Source organism: Triticum aestivum, chromosome 4A (genome assembly GCF_018294505.1).
Source record: "Triticum aestivum cultivar Chinese Spring chromosome 4A, IWGSC CS RefSeq v2.1, whole genome shotgun sequence".
NCBI classification, from domain to species: domain Eukaryota; kingdom Viridiplantae; phylum Streptophyta; class Magnoliopsida; order Poales; family Poaceae; genus Triticum; species Triticum aestivum.
The window spans coordinates 662,559,557-662,576,189 of NC_057803.1; the positions used below are offsets into that span (position 1 = coordinate 662,559,557).

Here is a 16,633-nt window from a genome sequence, read left to right on the forward strand (position 1 = left end):
TGGCCCTCACCTCTCTCCCTATTCTGCAATAGAAGCAATAATATCCATAAGAGCACAAGTTTAGAAGTTGAGAAGCCGAATGATATTATTACCTTCTTCTGCACGTAAGCGTGGAGGTTGAGGTTGCCTTGAAGGTGTACCGGACCACCCATCAAGGCACGCCGCTCCGAAGCCATTCGATGTTGGGCCCTCCACTCCGGGTCTATCCATTTGGATATGATTTGCTGGTAGCAAGGAACATTGTTGTTGCACCACGAGGGAACCGCCTGAAGTATGCCAAATACATCCAACTTAGGAATGAAAGTAAGTTGTTTTGATCCAGGCAATCATAAGTAAAAGGAAACTACCTTCATGTACATGGAACGGGTGAGATGCACTCTCCGGGCTAGAGACTTTTTGAGAAGCATTTTGCGTTCATGCGCGAAATACTTCACCACAGCATCAACGCGCGCCTCATAGGGCATGTCTTGGACAATCTTCTTGGCAATCGCCTCCACAACCTCATTAGCTTCATCCTTCATACCCTCGGCGCAAGTAAAGAAATCCTTCCAAAGAGCATAAGAGGATAAAACAGTTATTAGTGCAATGATTTTAAAGATTGGCAAAGAAATAACAGTTATTAGTGTATCGAAGGACTGGATTATGCTGAGTGGGAATATTGGGATCATAGTACTTTGTCGTGTTGTTTGACACCTCCTCATTGAGTTAGGCCTCGACTATGGATGCTTCAATACGGCATTTATTCTTGCATTTGGCACGAAGATTCTTATTTTCTCTCTCAGGTGCATACATCCAACGGTACTGCACAGGCCCGCCCAATCGCGCCTCAGACGGAAGATGCAAGATCATATGCTGCATCGGATTAAAGAAGATTGGTGTGAAGACCATCTCAAGCTTGCACACCAACTCTGGTGCCTGTTTCTCCAGCTTCTCAATAACTTTTGGGTCTAACTCTTTAGCACAAAGCTGACGGAAGAAAAACTCAACTCCGCCAGCACTCGCCAAATCTCCTCGGAGACATAGCCTCGAATCATCACCGGCATTACTCGCTCAAGCCAAACATGATAGTCATGGCTCTTGAGCCCCCCTATTCGCAATGTATTCATATTCACTCCCTTCATTATATTTCCTGCGTACCCATCAGAGAACCGCAATTTGTCCAGGACCCACTGCATCATTACCTTCCTATGCTTCCTTGCAGGGCAGAATGGGGCCGGTGGCTTGCCCCACCCTTTTCTTTTGGGTCCAGGTTCGATCATATTTAAACGTGGCCTATCATAGAGTTTCTCTTGATCAAGTCTGGCCTTGACGTTGTCTTTCGTCTTCTCAATGTCGAAGATTGTGCCAAAAAGGGCCTCAGCGATATTCTTCTCAGTGTGCATTACATCAATGTTATGTGGAAGGAGGAGATCCTGAAAGTAAGGGAGCCTCCACAAGCTTGGTATGTGAGTCCAGTTGTGTGTCTCTCCATATCCGACAAAACCTGACCCCATAGCATTGGGCTGGAGACCATCTAACTGAGCCTTGATCATGTGACCGGTCATCACAGGTGGGGGTGGAGCATTGGTAACTTTACCTTTCTCAAAGTTCTTTTTGTCTTGTCTGAATGGATGATCAGGACGAAGGAACGGACGGTGCTTGTCAAAGCAGGTATACTTCCCACCTTTCTTCAGCCAATAGAACGTCAAATTCTGCATACACACCGGGCAAGGCCATTTCCCATGTACACACCAGCCGCAGAAAATCGCACGTGCCGGTAGGTCATGCAGGGATGTGAAGTACCAAACATACATATCGAAGTGCTTCTTTGTTAGGGCGTTGTATGTCCGTATTCCTTTATCCCAAGCGACCATCAAGTCATCCACAAGCGGCTCCAAGTACAGACTCATCTTCTTCCCCGGATATCCATGACCTGGAATTACGAGCGACAAGAACATGTATTGTCGTTTCATGCAGAAGCCGTGGGGGGAGATTCATCGGAATAACAAACACGGGCCAACAGCTGTATGTGGCGTTAGTCATGCCAAATGGATTGAACCCATCGGTTGTAACAGCAATTGCTACACTGTCCTGTTTGCCAGCTTTGTTTGGGTATCGCTTAACGAACTCCTTCCATGCTGCAGCATCAGACGGGTGTATCACTATCTTAGGCCGGTATCTAGTCCCTTCTGCTGCCCACCTCATGTTTCGGGCAGATTCGGCGGACATAAAGAGACGTTGGATCCTTGGTATGGGATCAAGATACCGAAGGACCTTCTGGGGGATTGTGAGCTGCCTCTTCTGACCATCATCACCGTCGACCTCAATATACCTAGAGGATTTGCACTTTGGACAGTAATTTGCATTCACATGTTCTTTCCTAAATAAGATGCATGTGTTTGGACAAACATGTATTCGCTCATATGGCAGCTTAAGTTCACGGAAGATTTTGTTCGACTCGTACATGTTCTTTGGCAGAATGTTGTCTTTTGGCAATATAGTGCGAATAACGGTCAGAAGTGTATCGAAGGATGATCTACTCCAACCAAACTGGGACTTCACAGCAAGAAGGCGTGCAATGCCATCCAGTTGAGTGACCTCTGTATGCCCGTGTAGTGGTCTTTGTGCCCCATTCAAAGTTTCATAGAACTTCTTAGTCCTTTGCTCTTCATCCTCCTCCCCCTGTCCCCCTTCACCTGCGACTGGATTTTCAGGCGCTGCAGCATTTTCTAGGTCTTCTAGCATGAATTCAACATGAGTAACATATTCGGGTGAGCTTGTGCGTTGCCGTACCACCTCCTTTCTCGCACGTTGGGGCTCAGACTCACCATGTGCGACCCATCGGTGGTAGTCTGGCATAAACCCATTCTTGAGAAGGTGTCGACCCATTTCATCCTTTGTTTTTTCCTTCTTGTTGCCGCAGATAGTGCAGGGGCACCACACTCCACCACATCCTGTGTGCCTGGCAAATGCTGCTTCCAAGAACTGATTCGTCTTTGTAATCCATTCTGGAAGCACACCTCCGCCCCCCCCCCCCACTCAGCCAGCCACTATACATCCACTCACGATCCTCCATCTGATGTATTTTCATTGACCAAGTAGTTTCATCCAGTATTAGTTCAATTAATTACAATTATTCATGTTTTACGGCATGAACTCAAACTATCTAATAGGTAAGGATAGGTCCTAATCCCACCTGAGGATGTGTAGGTGGCTTCGTTTTCATGCACTACTCCGATCCACACAGAATTTTGGCAGCACCTCCCCACTGCTCTCTAAATACACGTCTCGGCAACAAGCCGAGAGAATGTGCACTCGGAGAATAATGGGAAGACGCTGCCGAAATCCTGTATCGGATCGGAGTAGAGCATAAAAATGAAGCCAGCCTACACATCCTCGGGCTGTCCGTGGAAAACGCTGGACAATTCGAAAGAGTTACTATTATAAATATACAAAGATTGCATATTTATAAATGATGTAACTATTTCGAACGGGAGACGCATAGGTAACGCGACTAGCTAGCTACATGATTTACATATACATAAATCCTACGAGGCGAATGATTCTTACCCTCGAAGCATGTTCGGTGCCGGTCGTCCGTCCAGCAAGAAGCTCTGCGACAACGGTCTCGACGTCAAACTAATGCATGTCCTGCAATAAAGTGAAAAGTGGGATCAAATATAATCCACATGCAAACTTGCAAACTGGGACTAAACATAATTCACATGCAGAATAGGTGCTCTGCCCACTCCTTTTGTATTTACAGTGGCAACACTTGTATTTCCATAACAATAACAAATATGTGCTCTGGCCACTCCTTTCTAGTATACCATTTATTAGCTACTTCTCTTTTCCCTTTTTTCTCAAAAGAAAATACAAAAGCCTAATCTCAAATGCATATAGCAAATTATAAGGCCTACGCATGCTAATAAACCTACATGATGCTAGCAATATAGAAAATAAATTAGTGCACTTGCCTGGGATGTCTCCCATGCACCTGCTCTATTTGTATTGTTTAATCCCTCGCTATGCGGGCCAACTACCAATGATGATTTTGACATTGAAATGATCTTGTACAGCCATATATGGTATACAAATACTCCAGTTTAGAAACTGTTATCCTTGGAAAGACATTCGCAAAAGCAAGAATAGACTGTACTACACCGTATATTAAGTGGGTTCAGCTTCTTTCTTATAGAAGTGAGGCCAAATTTTGATATCTCAGCAAAAAGAAAATCTAGCCAGGACCCAGGAGTGCGGCTTGTCTTTGGGTGTGCTATGCATTTGACTTTGTCTAGAGAATAAATATTACTGTATTGTTGGTGCCAGAACTGCATGTCTGCATGTCAAGATATGCCAACATTTAAAGAAAGTCTGAAGCAGTGCGCCATTTTTTTTGGAACCGGAATTATGACAGGGAAAGCATTTCAGTTCACAAAAGTAAAGAAAAACATCACCTTACAAAATCCAAGGTGGACACCAAAATATTTAAAACTATTCTGTAAATACAGAACCAATGTGACATTTCCTTAATCTTGAATGTGAAACAAATGCATGTAGCATGTTTCTTTTTCCTTTTTCTTTTTTGAGAATTGCTTGTAGCATGTTTCATAATACAAAGCTAGAAGTTTCTGCTGCAGGCACTCATATCTCGCACAACGACTCAGCACAGAAATATGGTGAGGGGAGATGAACAGTGCCGACAGTCAGAGGGACGGCGAGTGTTGGGAACCTGTTGCTGTGCTGTGTTGTGCCGGCCGGCGAGGCGGAGATGAGGAGCAGCCGGACCTGGAGCAGCCGGACCTGGTGAACCAAGACCTGTCAGAGAGAGAGAGAGAGAGAGAGAGAGAGAGAGAGAGAGAGAGAGAGAGAGAGAGAGAGAGAGAGAGAGAGAGAGAGAGAGAGAGAGAGAGAGAGAGAGAGAGAGAGAGAGAGAGAGAGAGAGAGACCTGTACGTGCCGGCGCTGGGAGGGAGGGCGGATCTGTGCGCCGGCGGAGGGAGGGCGGGCGGCGGAGATGGCCGGAGAGCTGAACCCTAGCGAACGGGGATGGGCTGCGGCGCCGATGGGAGGGCCAGCTCAGGGCTCCCCATGCTTGGGGAGGGGGCGGGGGGGGGGGGGGGGCGATCTGTGCGCCGGCGCTGGGGCGGGGGGTGGGGGGCGAGGCGGACGGTGGGTCGAGGGTGGGCGGCGGCGCGGGGGAGAGACAGGGGAGGCATGGGGAAAACAGGGGAGGCGCGGGGAGAGACAGTGGGGAGGGTCAATATTTGAGCCAAAATGAGGTATGCGCGCGTCTATTTTGGCCCAGTCCCGCGCTCACTATAAGCCTAGTGCAGCACGATAAGCTAGTGTCAAAGAAAAATACACGGTTTATAAAAATATTTTTTTCTTTTAATTTAATAAAAAAATTAGTAGTTTTACTTTTAATAATTTATGTGTTTAAATTTTATTGTATCTTTATGATACTTATTATATTTTTCTTTTTATAATACTTTTTATTGTATTTTTATTTAATTGTTCTGATAAATGATACCCTCTCCCCTTATTTCATTATTTCCATTCTTTAAAATATCGGTCAATATTCTGGTAAAAGATTGGGCATGTTTGGAGCAGGCCTCACTTGCGGCTGCTTGTAAACTACAACATCTGCGATGTAGTCTCTGGGTACCGAGAGGGAACGAGTCGGGTTTGTGAAGGAAGTGCAGGCCCGGTTACTCCGTTTGCCTTGAAACTTCTCGTGCTGTCAAAGGAGGCCATCGAATGACACGTGTCAGGCCCCCGCATTTTTCGGACCCGCCTGGAATATTTGACACATTCATTGCACAACTAGGGTTTCGATGCCGAAAATTGCAGATCTACAAGGCGGCACATGAAATCATGCCTAGAAGCAACATGTAAACCCCTATGTAATGTCTTTGCGACATGCGTAGGCCTTTTGCAGACGAGGGAGGGGCAGGCCCAGCCACCGGGGAGGGCAAAATTACCTCGGGGCCATGCCTGATCCAACCGTTTAAATCCTTGGAAAATCGTATGATGCCGGAAATCTTCGAGAGCTGGCACGGTGTCATAACATGGCCCCTGTAGGGTGTGGTAAAAGTTTGGGAGCGTTTCCAGTAGGGCTCACCTGCGACCGCTTGTAAACTACACCATCTCCGATGTAGTCTCTGGGTATAGAGAGGGAACGAGTCGGGTTTGTGAAGGAAGTGTGGGCCATGTTGCTCTGTTGGCCTCGAAACTTCTCGTGCTATCAAAGGAGGCCATCGAATGACACGTGTCAGGCCCCCGCATTTTTGGGACCCGCCTGGAATATTTGAGACATTTATTGCACAGCTAGGGTTTCGGGGCCAGAAATTGCAGATCTGCAAGGTGGCACATGAAATCATGCCCAGAAGCGGCATGTAAAGTCCTATGTGATGTCTTTGCGACATGCGTAGGCCTCTTGCAGATGAGGGAGGGGCAGGCCCAGCCACCGGGGGGAGGGGGCAAAATTACCCCGGCGCCATGCCTGATCCAACCGTTTAAATCCTCGAAAACTCGTATGATGTCAGAAATCCTCGGGAGCTGGCACGGTGTCATAACATGGCCCCTGTAGGGTGTGGTAGAAGTTTGGGCGTGTTTCGAGTAGGGATCACCTCCGGCTGCTCGTAAACTACACCATCTCCGTTGTAGTCTCTAGGTACCGAGAGGGAACGAGTCCGATTTGTGAAGGAAGTGTGGGCCATGTTGCTCCATTGGCATCGGAACTTATCGTGCTCTCAAAGGAGGCGATCGAATGACATGTGTCAGGCCCCCGCAATTTTCGGACCCGCCTAGAATATTTGAGACATTTATATCACTGCTAGGGTTTTGGCGCCGGAAATTGCAAATCTGCAAGGTGGCACATGAAATTATGCCCAGAAGCGGCATGTAAAGTCCTATGTGATGTCTTTGCGACATGCGTAGGCCTCTTGCAGACGAGGGAGGGGCAGGCCCAGCCACCGGGGGGCAAAATTACCTCGGCGCCATGCCTGATCCAACCGTTTAAATCCTTGAAAACTCGTACGATACTGGAAATCCTCGTGAGCTGGCACAGTGTGATAACATGACCTCTGTAGGGGGTGGTAAAAGTTTCGGCGTGTTTCGAGTAGGGATCACCTCCGGCTGCTCGTAAACTACACCATCTCCGTTGTAGTCTCTAGGTACCGACAGGGAACGAGTCCGATTTGTGAAGGAAGTGTGGGCCATGTTGCTCCATTGGCATCGAAACTTAACGTGCTCTCAAAGGAGGCGATCGAATGACATGTGTCAGGCCCCCGTAATTTTTGGACCCGCCTAGAATATTTGAGACATTTATTCCACTGCTAGGGTTTCGGCGCCGAAAATTGCAGATCTGCAAGGTGGCACATGAAATCATGCCCAGAAGCAGCATGTAAAGTCCTATGTGATGTATTTGCGACATGAGTAGGACTTTTGCAGACGAGGGAGGGGCAGGCGCAACTACGGGGGGGGGGGGGGGGGGCAAAATTGCCTCGGCGCCATGCCTGATCCAACCGTTTAAATCCTCGAAAACTTGTATGATGCCGGAAATCCTCGGGAGCTGGCACGGTGTCATAACATGGCCCCTGTAGGCTGTGGTAAATGTTTGGGCGTGTTTCGAGTAGGGATCACCTGCGGCTGCTTGTAAACTACACCATCTCCGATGTAGTCTCTAGGTACCGAGAGGGAACGAGTCGGATTAGTGAAGGAAGTGTGGGCCGTGTTACTCCGTTGGCCTCGAAACTTCTCGTGCTCTCAAAGGAGGCCATCGAATGACACGTGTCAGGCCCCCGCATTTTTCGGACCAGCCTAGAATATTTTAGACATTTATTGCACTGCTAGGGTTTCGGCGCCGGAAATTGCAGATCTGCACGGCGGCACATGAAATTATGCCCAGAAGCGGTATGTAAAGTCATATGTGATGTCTTTGCGACATCCGTAGGCCTTTTGTAGACGAGGGAGGGGCAGGCCCGACCACTAGGGGGGGGGGGCAAAATTACCTCGGCTCCATGCCTTACTTCGCGTTACCACCGAGTGCCCGTGTCTTGGCTCTAGACGAAGAGAAAAGCACTCGGCGTAGAGTGAAGTTTCAGTAGTTGCTTTTGCATGTCATCATAATATGGGTACGCTAGGGTGTCGAAAGTCATATAAATATTAAAGTGGCGTTAAATTTAGAGTTTCACAAATAAGACCCATGAAAACTACTAGTCGACAGAAAATAAGGGAGAATAATAATACTAATTAAGTAATAAATATAAATGCAATGAAAACCATCTTAAATCAATTTTGCATAAATGTTATGGGTTGAAAAAAATCCGCAAATATGTAAGCCTAGTGCTTTCATCGGGCTCACGGCTTATATGTCCTATAAGCCGAGTGGTTGACGTGGCACACGGCTTATATGTCCTGTAAGCCGAGTGCCTGCGTCGGACGCACGGCTTACAGGATGCTTCGTGACGGCGCCGTCAGCCACGTCCGTTGCGGACACGTGGCAGTCTGTCTTTGCCGAGTGTGTGCTATGAGCCGGGTGCTTTTTCAAGTAGATACCGTGAGCTTCGTATAAGCCGAGAGTTTTGTTTCCGCACTCGACTTATAGGTGAACATAAGCCGAGTCCTTCCTGTTTGCCGGGTGTTGTTTTCCAAGGACTCGGCTTCGAGGTGCATAAGCCGGGTGCCCAAAAAATAGATCTCGGCCTATAGGCTAACACACGGGAAAACCGAATTTTCCTGTAGTGTAGCTGCAACTATTTCTAGTCGTAAGCATATGACAATAAGCATGATACATTACAAAATGCAATAGAAAAAAATAAGGAAACATCCACAAACAGAAACCAGGGGGGATTCCCCACCACCATCACGTCCAGAGGCACCAAGAACTAAGCTATAGAGACTCTAGACATGAACTGATTCAGTTCCAACCCGCAGCTAAATGATCTCCATCGAACTGATGGGGTGCTACCACGAGGAAATCGAAGCAAGTGGGTAACAACTAACAATACGAAGTCAAGCGTAATAGCAAGCATAGGAGAAACTGAACTCAACAGCCTTTATCCATGATTGGACTGTAAACCACGCACACACACCTACCGAATCCAATCCAATCATTATAATACCCAAATCATCGTAGCCTAAAAAACCTACACGGGCACTTCACAACTTGAAAACTAACAAAAGCGAGTGCAGAAACAACTGAATTCAGTAGGTTCAAGGATAGTAGAGTTCATGGCACATCTGTAACTTATCAACATGTAACTTTCCTCTCATGCAGCTGTCCCCAAAAAATGTTTCCATGCACAACATAATTACATAAAGATGCAAGAATGAAATAGGAAAGGAGGATACCTCACTCCCCACTAAGCTGCCAAGATCCACACCCTTGTTAATCGAAGTCGAATTAGTATAACCTTTAATTAATAGGAACAAAAAATTCATGTTGAATCACATGAAGCATTAATAGAACACATTGGAGAAGAATAAACACCTTATGAACCCAGACTGACACCGGATAGGGAATCCACGGCGTATACTTTGGCTCATCATACAACCAGCTCAAATCCATAGTCAAAATTAGCCTAAAATGAATCATCAGCTTTAGTTGGCCTAAAACGAGTCATCAGTTTTAGTTAGCCTAAAATGAATCACCTTAACTATGAAAGCATCTGAACCACAACCCCAAACAAAAAGAACTGGCCAAGGCCACCAATCAACACAAGTAAATCAAAACTAATTAACATATGAACCACGTATACATGGATCCTCCTGACCCAAGGCTTAAATAGAGACCCACAACCTCTGTCAACGGCACACAGCAGCACAAACGTCAAACAATAGGCCTGCCAAAATGTCTTATCCGTATGGAGCCATGACCATCTACCCAACCCATAACCACACATAACACTCCTATGGAACAACCAAATCGACCATTACAACCAACAAGACAATCATAGAGGCATACAGACAGCACAAAAAAAGGAATCCAGCAAAGTAGCTGCCCCAAGACCGTCGACAGACAGTCAGACACCCCAACAAAGAAACACCTGCACCAGATCCAATCCCTTGGAAGCTGAAGACGAGGAAGATACGAGAGCCAACGACCAAGGGCCAAATTATAGCAAACCCTAACCCCAATCCTGCGCATCGGTCAGAAACAAATCCAAGCAACCAACAGGAGATTACAAAATCGAGCGTAAATCAGAGCACAGCCTGACAAATTACCCAGGTTGACAACGACGATGTTGGGGACGAGGATGGCTGGGCTAGATGTGCCAACCGGTGGCGATGGCGCGCTCCGCCTGACCTCCTCCCATCTTCCCGCCTCCCGCCTGGCCTCTTCTCATCTCCCTGCCTGGCCTCCTCCCGTCAACGGCGCGACGACGCGCTCCTCCAGGAAGAGCAGCTCTAGCTTCCTCTTCCCCAACGACGTGACAGGCGAGCTCGAGGGGGAGACACGGTTGCGGAAGAGGCGGCTAGGGTTCTCGCCAATGGGTTGCCTTCTCTCCTTTCACGCGCGACCAGCCAACCATGGAGCGACACACAGGGACGAGTACGTGGAATGACGAAATTGCCCTCAACAACCACTGAATTTTACAGGCGGTGGCACGACCCCCGCGCTCAGTTGAACCTGCACTGGCCGGCCAGCGCTCCGGAGTCACTGACAGCAGAGGACCACCCACCGCGCGGCCCACCAGTCAGCGAGATAAATAAAAAAGCCCGAAGTAAGAAAGAAACAACACTATCATTGATTGTCACATCAGAGTTGATCCAGCGTTCCAGATCGTTTCATCACAAGATCCGACGTCTGGGATTTGTTTGGATGGACAATCCGACGGCTCAGATTCCAGACGCCATTAGAAGGCTCCATATGAGGCTCCAATGTAACAATGGGATGATATCATCGGTACATGTGTCACAGTGAGCTACCTGGAGAGCCCCATACATTATCTTTCCCATTTACATTAATCCTATTTCTACTTTATCATATTGTGGATTGCTAGCCATGCGATTCATGCAGTTCCAGTTTTTCCACTTAGCACGAAATAACCAATGATATTATTGATACGGATAGTAATAGAATACGACAATAATACATGATAGGCATGACAACAAACTACAAGCAGATGTTGTTGGAGCACACCAGCATGGCAAACACATGCATATGAAAATACCAACTGCTTTAATACTTTTCTAATCGAACGTCACATGGACCGTAAAGCAACTAATGTTTATACTTCAGCTACTTCAAGACCCGTGGAACTTTCCCTTAGAAAAATAAGCACCTCCTTTATTTCCACCTTTAAAGCACAATATCTTACGGGTAGACCTCGATGACGGATCGAGCTCCCAATTTCTTCACAATTTTGTAGTCCGTGAATCCGGCTTTCTTGAATAGCTCGGACCAGTGGTTTTCATCACGTTGGCCACCCCTCGTGTTTACCATCATGAGCATATCCATCAGGAGTTGGGCTTCAAACATTACTGGCCCTAAGGAAGGTCCAACCACAATCTCTATGATTATCACCTTTCCTCCCTCCTCACGTGGAGGAATGGCCTTTCTGCACTGGGCCAGGATTTTCACACAGTCCTCGTCGCTCCAAAAGTGTAGCACAAGCTACAAAAATAGGTAAATTTTGAAGAATGAAATATGAATAAGCCTGAATTTTATGAGTTGTAGCTTATCATGTCATACCTTGAGCATCACGGCTTGAGATGGTGGCACAGTGTGGAACAGGTCACCCGCAATATAGTTAATGACACCATCAGTTGGGGCTTTGTCGATCACCTTCGGAAGGTCTAAAACAGTGCACTTAATGTGAGGGTAAGCCTTGACGAGGGCCCTCGCCGTCGTACCATCACCACCACAGCAGTCAGTCAGGGACTCGAGCCCCTTGAAGATGTCACCGCACTCACGTAGTATGGTGGCGATCCCAAGGTTGTCGTGGGCAGCCAAACCTTGGTTGGAAACCGAGTCAAGCTCTTCGTCGAGGAGGGCAGTTTTCTCATCAAAGAGTGGCACACCGAACTTCTCCTCGAAAGGTGACGGCACCGGTGGCTCGATGTCTTTCTTGAACCAGTTGGCCAGCCCCAGCGCCACCTCCGTGTAGTGCGGCGAGGTGACACCAAGCACGAAATACTTTTGGCTATGGTGCTCGTCCGCCACGACGCCATGCACCAGAACGCGGGACAGCGGGGTGAGGCGGTAGAGCTCCACGCCGGACTCGCAGTCGTTGTCGGCGGCGAAGACGCCCGAGTTGATGAGCACACGCATGACCCGGCCAAGGAACGGCATCTTAACCGAGGGAAGGGACAGCGCGGCCATCAGGTCGGGCAGCGATGCGACCCCGCCGAGGCGGTGGATGGCCGTCGGGATCTCAAGCTCGACGGCGCATCGGAGCGCCATTGAGGTGAGGTAATAGAGGCTGTGGCGCCACAGGTCAGCCTGTGCCTGCAGCAGCTCAGCGTCCGAGGGAACCTCAATGGTCTCAGCCTGAGCCGCCATTGCTCTCTCTCTCCCTTTCTCTGTTCAATTATGTGATGACTGTGTGACTGATTGTGTTGCTTTTGCGTAGATTTTGCGTAGCATGCAAGTGTCTATATATAGCTGCTAGCCTACTACTGTTGAGGAGTAAATCGTGTAAATGTTTGGTTAGCTGCGGAGCGAAAGGTGTCAATTCAAATTACTCACTCGCGACACACGAGGCTATAAAAAAATGGATATGTAAGTGTGTAGGCAGCCCAAATCAGTCTCACGCGACACATGGTCCACTGTCCCAATTGTAGTAATGTGGCGTCAGAGCTGTCATGTGTCATCAGATCTTCATGAATTGATAAATTAATGTGGTTGAAGGAAGAGAGTTTGTAATCAAGCACATTAGGAGAGAGCAAAACTTTGAGAGTCATTTCATAGCTAATTTTGGTAGAAAGGAGAAGCGCATTGCTGTATGACTTCGATCTGAGCCTGCTGAGGACATTTGGTACTCCTTAGGTGCTTGATTTATAAACTCCTTTTACCCTGGAAAAAAAAAAGAACCTTCTCCAGATCTTCATTATTTAAACGGGTTGTTGATAGTTGACACTATTGATTGCCTGGGGAGTCTGATCTCGCAGATCTTATCTCTAGAACCTTGCAGAAAAAATATTGAAGACAACTGACACTTGCTGGCGTGGACTATTGATGTTCGCGACCCCCCAGATCTCCATGATGGGTATCTCAGTTCTGCCCCGATTGTCCACACCATCAGGCAGTCGCCCCTGCCATGGTCTCTGCCATTTCTGGCCCATCGAATGCTGCCCATGCGCTTACGGCCCACCAGGGTACTGTTACCGACCTCTGTGATCTCTCCGTCTGCATACTGCAGAGCTTCGGCCTCGCCGGATCCAACCACCGAGTGACATGCATGTTTTTTTTAGAGAAAAAGCCAGAGCCCGACTTTATAAATAAAGCCATCAGGTAGAGTCATAACCATCCACAGCAAACATCCACACAAAACATGCAGAGTATCAACCAGACCTCACAGGCTAAAGAAGAACGTACATGGGTCCCAGGCCAGTACATAGCACGCAGGCCAGAGAGACACAAGATAGCAACATCAGCGCCAACAACTCCTAACTGTCGGCTTGAACTGGAGAAAGGGAGATAGCAAAAGCCCGGATCTTGGATATCATCATATCAAGCACATCCATGTCCTCCTCCTTAATCAATAATCTCCACTGCATATAACGATTTCACAGAAAAATGACCGAAAGGGGAGTGGGGCCACACCACCGAGTCCTCCTCCTGTGAGAGCACAGGGAAGAAGGCAACAAGACGCTGCCAGTCAACCAACTCTTCAGGAGAAATAGAGCGACAAAGTTGCAGATCCCAATTATTGGCAGAGAGCTCAAAGATTGAGATCTCAGGGTCAGGACAATAAGAAAAAAGAACAGGAAAAGAGTTTGCCAACGTAGTCGAACCACACCACCAATCAAGCCAAAATCTAGTGGATCTGCCGTTGAGCACAACAAACTTGACGAGGCCTTGGAAAATTGGCCTGAGTTTAACAAGGTCTTTCCAGAACTGAGAAGCCCTCGAGGCGCGAGCAAACATAGGGCTAGAAGAAGGGAAATACTTAGCTTTGAGGATGTTGAACCAAAGAGGTTTATCCGAGGTGGTTGTCATGATCTTCCACCACCATTTGATGATCAAGCATTTGTTCATGACAAGAGTATTAATAATGCCCAAACCCCCAAGGATTTTTGGTCTGCAAATAATGTCCCATTTGATCATGCGATATTTGCGTTTATTGTCAGCCGCGTTCCAGTAAAAGGCACCCCTATGTTTGTCAAACCCAGCGTGAGTGCCCATCGTAAGCAGATAGAATCCCATAAGGAACATTGGGAGGGAAGTAAGGCAGGCATTAATCAAGGCAACTTTACCACCCTGGGTATTATATCTACCCCTCCAGGGTATGACACAATGGCCAACTTTGGCCACCGTAGGAGCAATGTCTTTAGCCAAATGTTTATCCGAGGTTATAGGAAGACCCAGATACCACTACTAGGAAAACCCTTAGCAGTAGCGCTGTTTTTTTTTGCTATTAGTAGCGCGGGCAGGCGCTACTGCTACGGCGCTACAACTATTTTTTAGCAGTAGCGCTTGTTTTGCCCAGTGCAACTCGTATCTAAAGCTAGTTGTAGCGCGCTTCCTCCCAGCGCTACTGATAATTATCTTCAACGCGTGTTATTAGCCAGCGCTACTGTTACTTGAGTGCTACTGGTAATCTTTACCCCCACGCCACTGCTAACTTTTGCAAAAAAAATATTGCGTTTTGGCTCTGTACACAATTAAACAGATCCACCGTTTATACAATAACATGCATATTCATTGAAAAGCAAGTGAGTCATCGATGAGCCAAAGTTATTAGAAGTCTCGACATGTCTCAAGTATCTCATCATCATCAATCATGGTCGAACACATGTCTCGAAATAGCGTTACAAGTCATTACAAGTTCTCAATACATGCAACTACATGGTCACATTACTCATGTTTCATCATCTATGTAGACTATGATATGACCACATAGAAGATAAGAGCGATCACGATGAGCTAGCCAGGCCGCACTAGTAGAAAATTCGGTCTTTGGTTCAGGCCGGTCCAACTCATTAGTCCCGGTTCAGCCGAGAACCGGGACCCGTGGGGGCATTGGTCCCGGTTTGTGAGGCCAGGGGGCCTGCCGGGCCTCGTGGAGGCATTGGTCCCGGTTTGTTTGGGCCCTTTGGTTCCAGCTGGTGGGACGAACCTGGACCAATGGGCCTCGCTCCTGGCCCACCACCCTTGGTCCCGGTTGGTGGCTTGAACTGGGACCAAAGGGTGTCCTTTAGTCCCGGTTCCAGGAACGAACTGGGATCAATGATGTGCCTATATATACCCCCTTGCCGGCGAGCAGAGCACTCCACACTGCTCTGTTTTTTCTGTCTAGCGAGAGGAGGGCTTTGTGGTGATCTAGCTATCCTCCTATGCACATGAGGTGTTCGATGGGATGCCCGAGCCACACTACTTAAGCTTTCTCCTCTCCAAGCTCGACCTCCAAGCTCCATTTTCCTCAATATTTGTCTAGGTTTAGCGTTCCGTCATGTCCCGTCCCCGTCTTCACCACCGTTGATCGCCCGCGCCAATCTCGTCGCCGGCACCACCTTGGTGAGCTTCTTGTTCTTATCTTCTTTTTGAAAGGAAAACAATTCTTACTTGTATGGTTAGATAGATACTTGTATAATTTTCTTACTTTTATTATTGCTTCTTATTATATAGTGCGATGGTTTTGGTATCCGCCCCCGTCGGCCCTCGTCCTGTCCATGATTCGGATGTGGTATATATTATATTTTATAACTATTTGGTTCATCTATTGTTTATGACAATTATGCCGACCAACGTGACATAGATTTTATTTATCTAGGAGGTATGTGAACTGGAAATTCCAACTGACCCTATTGTCGAGACGTTAAATTTAGTTTAAGAAGAAAACAATTACTTGAAGGAAAAAAATTGAGGAGGAGAAGATGATATTGGAGTTGCATGTTGCGGATGTCGTCGATGATCACAAGATCAAGATGGATGCAATGCGCATGAAGATTAGAAAATATGCCATTCATACCGAGGCTTGGTATCATTATGCCATTGGATCAATTGTTACCTTGGTTGCGATTATGATGGCATTTGTTGTTGCATTGAAATGTTTTACATAGTTTCAATGTATGGTTTAATTAGATGCTCTGGAGAGCTATATGGTGTTCAATGAGAACTATATATGTACTTTGGTTTTAATGTGATGATGAACTTCTATTAATTTGGTCACTTATCTATTCATGATGTTCTGTAATGGTTTTTGACACACTTAATTATATATAATGCATGCAGATGAACTGGCAATGGATGTACGGTGACAGACACACCTCCGAGTACATTAAGGGCGTGCATAATTTTCTCGAAGTGGCCGAGGCAAATAAGCATAATGGTTTTATGTGTTGTCCATGCCCTATATGTGGGAATACGAAGTCTTACTCTGACTCGAAAACCCTTCACACCCACCTACTTTATAAGTGTTTCATGCCACACTATAATGTTTGGACCAAGCACGGAGAAATAGGGGTTGTGATGGAAGACAACG

At 47.1% G+C, this 16,633-nt stretch overlaps 1 protein-coding gene across 1 annotated transcript; it reads right to left on the reverse strand.

The window, feature by feature from the left end:
• Positions 1-11,019: 11,019 nt before the first annotated feature.
• LOC123087946 (probable O-methyltransferase 2) lies at positions 11,020-12,546 on the reverse strand. The gene is made up of 2 exons (XM_044510062.1): positions 11,680-12,546; positions 11,020-11,601 (listed from the first exon to the last, which is right to left on the reverse strand). Exons 1-2 carry the CDS (start codon positions 12,487-12,489, stop codon positions 11,302-11,304), a joined length of 1,110 nt encoding a protein of 369 aa, XP_044365997.1. The 5' UTR covers positions 12,490-12,546; the 3' UTR covers positions 11,020-11,301.
• Positions 12,547-16,633: the final 4,087 nt, after the last annotated feature.